The sequence below is a fragment of the Hevea brasiliensis genome, chromosome 13, assembly GCF_030052815.1.
Source record: "Hevea brasiliensis isolate MT/VB/25A 57/8 chromosome 13, ASM3005281v1, whole genome shotgun sequence".
Taxonomy (NCBI): Eukaryota; Viridiplantae; Streptophyta; class Magnoliopsida; order Malpighiales; family Euphorbiaceae; genus Hevea; species Hevea brasiliensis.
Genome location: NC_079505.1, coordinates 76659159 through 76663333, shown reverse-complemented (window position 1 = coordinate 76663333; position 4175 = coordinate 76659159). Strand labels below are relative to the sequence as shown.

The 4175-nt window shown below is 38.3% G+C and overlaps 1 protein-coding gene across 1 annotated transcript; it reads left to right on the top strand.

Moving 5' to 3' along the window:
• The first annotated feature begins 226 nt into the window (after positions 1-226).
• LOC110647872 (zinc finger CCCH domain-containing protein 15) lies at positions 227-2958 on the top strand. Its single transcript, XM_021801896.2, has 3 exons — positions 227-338; positions 584-1213; positions 2342-2958. Exons 2-3 carry the CDS (start codon positions 617-619, stop codon positions 2660-2662), a joined length of 918 nt encoding a protein of 305 aa, XP_021657588.1. The 5' UTR covers positions 227-338; positions 584-616; the 3' UTR covers positions 2663-2958.
• Positions 2959-4175: the final 1217 nt, after the last annotated feature.

Below are 4175 nucleotides of genomic sequence, written 5' to 3'. Positions count from 1 at the left end.
TTAATATTATATGATTCCTATCTATTTAATATAATTTTTTAATTTAGTTTGATTTCAAAAAACTGTGCACAGCTCAACCTACATGTGCGGCTTACATAGAAGTGGAAATTCCGTTAGGGAAAAAGTTTCGTTAGGATCCGGTTTTAGAAATCCGTCAATGTCCCCTCGCACCAAACATGCTTCCTTTCTTTCCCTGCAGTCTCTCTCTCTCTCTCTCTCTCTCTCTCTCTAAAATTCTCCCATTTATATAGCCCTTCTCTCTCTCTCCTACAAATTGCAGAAAAAAAGAGAAGAGAAGAGAAACTTCCTTCTCTGTTCTCTCCTTACTACTGGTTCAGGTGCGCATTTTCATCACTGCTCTCTGCTACTAATTTAATTTTTCTTTCAACTGTGATGATTTCAAGACTTATAGCTCAGAAGATCACGTTTCTTCCAATTTTCTTTTTACTTTTTTTCTCAAGTTTAAGCTTTATTTTGTTGGTTCTTTCTGCTTTTTCCTCTCTGAAATCTTTATTTTGAAGTTTTAGATCTTGGCGGTTATTTTTGTTGTCTAATCAGTGGCTAGGTTTTATGTTATTTTCAGCGAGAAAAAGCATCATAATAGTATCGAGCAGAAATGCAGAACGAAGCCGCCTCCACTACCGCTAATGATGATGACCTTAACATTGCTACCAAATCTGCAGAATCTCTTCCAAACGAAGTCGATTTCACCTCCATGTTATGTCCCAAGGCGTCCCACTCTCTCACGCCTTACGTGGACTCCCGCTTTGTGATGCAGCAACAGGACCTGGTAAATCGCAGCGCGCTTTGCCTTACTCGCCTTCGCGAGGCGGCCAGAGAAGTAGATTCCCTACGCCTGGAGAACGCTGCTCTCCGGTCCGTCAACCAAGAGCTCAACAATCACCTGAGCTTACTCCTCCAAGCCTCGGTCCAGAAACGCTGTCCCTCCTCTGATCAGAACACCACTTCATTCGAGATCATGAATGGCTTCCGCAATTTGTGCAACATTAGCGATTTTGGAGGAGAAGAACTGTGTGAAGACGAGAATCCTAAGAGCGTGATGGAGGTGCAGACCGCGGTCGCGAAGGAGAGGACATCGTTGCCTAAGATTATTTCTGTGAGGTCCAATGGATACTTGAAGACGAGCCAGACTGGTGTGAGCAAGACTCGGAGCGTGACTCGGCCTAAAACCGCGAGTCCAATCAATGGAGCGGTAATTTCTCTCTCCTAAGGTTTTTTCCAGAACTTTTGTGGTCCTTTTTTTTTTTTTTGGTTAATTTAGGTCGTTCCTGATCTGATAAGAAAAATAACACCTTTTTTTGTAACAAGAAAATGGAAAGCATCTAGCTTGGACAGTTTAGGTTATTCTTTTAGGTTAAAAAAATTTATTAATAATAATGAAAAAGGAGACGAGTTCACATATGAGCACCTCTGAGTTGCACGAGTGATCACTCCCTTAGCAGAAAAGCGCGGCTGTTGGCACGTGGTTTTGGCCATTTCCTTTTTGTTTCTTAAAGAATTTAATAGAAATATACAATTAATTCTGGAAGAGAAGAAATGGAGAAAATCGCAGGTAGGCAGAAATGGGCTTGAAAGTAATTGAATTCGCTATTATGTGGTCCATATTAGTCCAAGGAGTGGAAGATATATACTATATGAGTGAGACAGGAAAAACAATGGCGAGTCGGAGATCGAAAATGCCTGTTTACAAGCTACGGATGAAACTCCATCTCTTTGTCGACAAACGAGGGGAAATTACACCATTTTTCGCTTGATAAACGTTACAAGCTGTATTATGTACGATTCATGCTTTCGCAATATATATTTGATAATCAATGTGGAGGTATAGTAATCTTCTGAATAATAAACATGGTTAGAAGTGTATACTAGGTTCACTTGCACCGTCATGGTGTAGGAAAGTTTCTTTTCGTTTGGGAAATTATAAGGTACATTAGGTGTATTTTTTATTCTTTTTCCACCATGAGGTGAGTCCATTTTTTAAAATTTAAGGTTTACTAGCTTTTTTTACTAATATCCGGACACTATTTTTAAATACACTAAATATATTTTATAATTTGCCCGTTCATTTGCCTTGTACATGTATTTGAGCGGAGCGTAGATAATCGGTAAAGTATCCAAGCACTCCATTTGTTTGACTGAAATGGCCGACCACCATGGGGACGTGGGAGGACATATATATGTCGGCATCTTCATTTTGTGCTTACGTAATCGCTAATTGGTCAACATGCTGGAATCAAATGGGTCAAATGGAACTTTTGCTTTTGTACACTGTTCTTAATTTTTTGGTGGTCTTCTGACTTGATGGTGATGTTATATGCAGTTAAAGGTTTACGTTCGTGGAGGGAAGGAGGAGGAGGAGGAGCCCCTTGAACTTGACGTCTACAACCAAGGAATGTTCAAGACTGAACTGTGCAACAAGTGGCAGGAGACAGGTACTTGCCCATATGGTGATCACTGCCAGTTTGCTCATGGCATCGAAGAGCTCCGCCCAGTTATCCGCCACCCTCGCTACAAGACTGAGGTCTGTAGGATGGTCCTTGCTGGTGATATCTGTCCTTATGGCCACCGCTGTCACTTCCGCCATGTCCTTACTGAGCAAGAAAGTTTTATGGGCCACCTCAAGCCGAAGCTTGAAAGGTAAAATAAGAATATGTTGACCAGAAAACCGCCAATCTGTGACTGGGGCTAATGTAGGGTACCCCAAAGAGAATGGTAAATAATAATACTCTTTAATCTAGTATACAAATAGTAAATATGAATGGTGGACATATAAATAATTACTATATATAATGACGTAGAAAAAAAAAAGGAAGATTTTATGGAGGCGGACATTGGAAAATGATTCTAGAGAGATTATTAGCACTTCTAATTTTTGTGTTCCACTTTTATTTCATTTTATACATTAAATGGACAAGGCGTATGAGACATCATTGAATATGGCAAATTATATTGGTAATTAGTGTTCGTTGATTTGAATTAAATCCTGGCAACCAAAAATCTGTAATGATGTTATTTGATCTTGCACAGCAAGCAATTTCTGATTGGAGTTATCATTCATATATACTCCTCTCACATGCTCAATACCTCATCATACTCTTCTTAAGTAGCGGCCACCGAAAATTTTTAGTGATTGTATAGTGTGAAGGGTGAAAATTGAATTTGCAGAGAAAGTAAAAGAAAGTAATGGAAATGAAAAGGGGTTTTAAAAAGTCACTGATGGAGAAAGATATTTTTTCCATATTGATTAAAGATTTTCGATGGTGTTGGGGATGGTGGCGAGTTTGGAGGCTTTGCTGCAGCAAGAGAGTGGAAAGAGAGAGAAGAGTGGCTAAGGGTAATTTTTTTTCTAATATTATTTATAATGTGCAATGGAGGCCTATATGTTTATAATAAAAAAAAAGCCACTTTTTATACTCTCTTTATTTTAATTTTAAAATGAATAAAATTTATTTAATTTTTAAATTTTAGATAATTAATCTAAAATTAAAAAAATTGAATTAAAATATCAAAACTCAGAAAGGTTTAGATTTTTTTTAAATTCTTAGGCCTTTAAAATAAGCAAATGTTGTTGAGACTTTGAAAAACATGAAAGAAAAAAAAGCGAGGGACTTTAAATAAAAAAATATTAGGCCATAAGAGATGCAACAAAGATGACACTTACCTTGACAAATCCCATTAGTTGCGGCAGTCTATCGAAGCCAATGAAACTGATTTGCTTGAGAAGATTTTAGAAGGTAAAAAAAATTGAGAAAATGATATGGAAATGCTTAAAGGAGTTGCTTTGATATCTGGTGTAATCAGGAGCTGCCAATTCATCTCAGTAGATTCCCTCATAATCTCAACACGAAGTAGCAACAAGGTTTTCCAAAGGTGCTGATAATCAAGACAATGGCACAACAGGAAAAGTGCAGCAAAGGGATGGTAGTTCTAAGCCTCCAAATGCCAAGGGAAGTCGCACAAGCAAAACCACCTTGGCCACTTCTTACTATAATGCTTAAGCCTCTAAGAAAAGCCAAGGCTACGAGACCAAAAAATGTTCCAACAATTGGTCCAGCATTTGCTTCAAGAAAGAAGCCCAAACCTGAACTAAGAAGAAATGGAATGAAGAATCAAGTTGACTGGAGCCCCAAAGCCTGGTGAGAAAGAAAGTAAGC

What these genes read in the sequence shown, in the direction of transcription:
- LOC110647872 (XM_021801896.2), top strand. Translation starts at nt 617, where the DNA reads ATGCAGAACGAAGCCGCCTCCACTACCGCTAATGATGATGACCTTAAC. An exon ending in CGAGTCCAATCAATGGAGCG is followed by an intron (nt 1,214 to 2,341) that starts GTAATTTCTCTC and finishes TGTTATATGCAG; the next exon opens with TTAAAGGTTTACGTTCGTGG.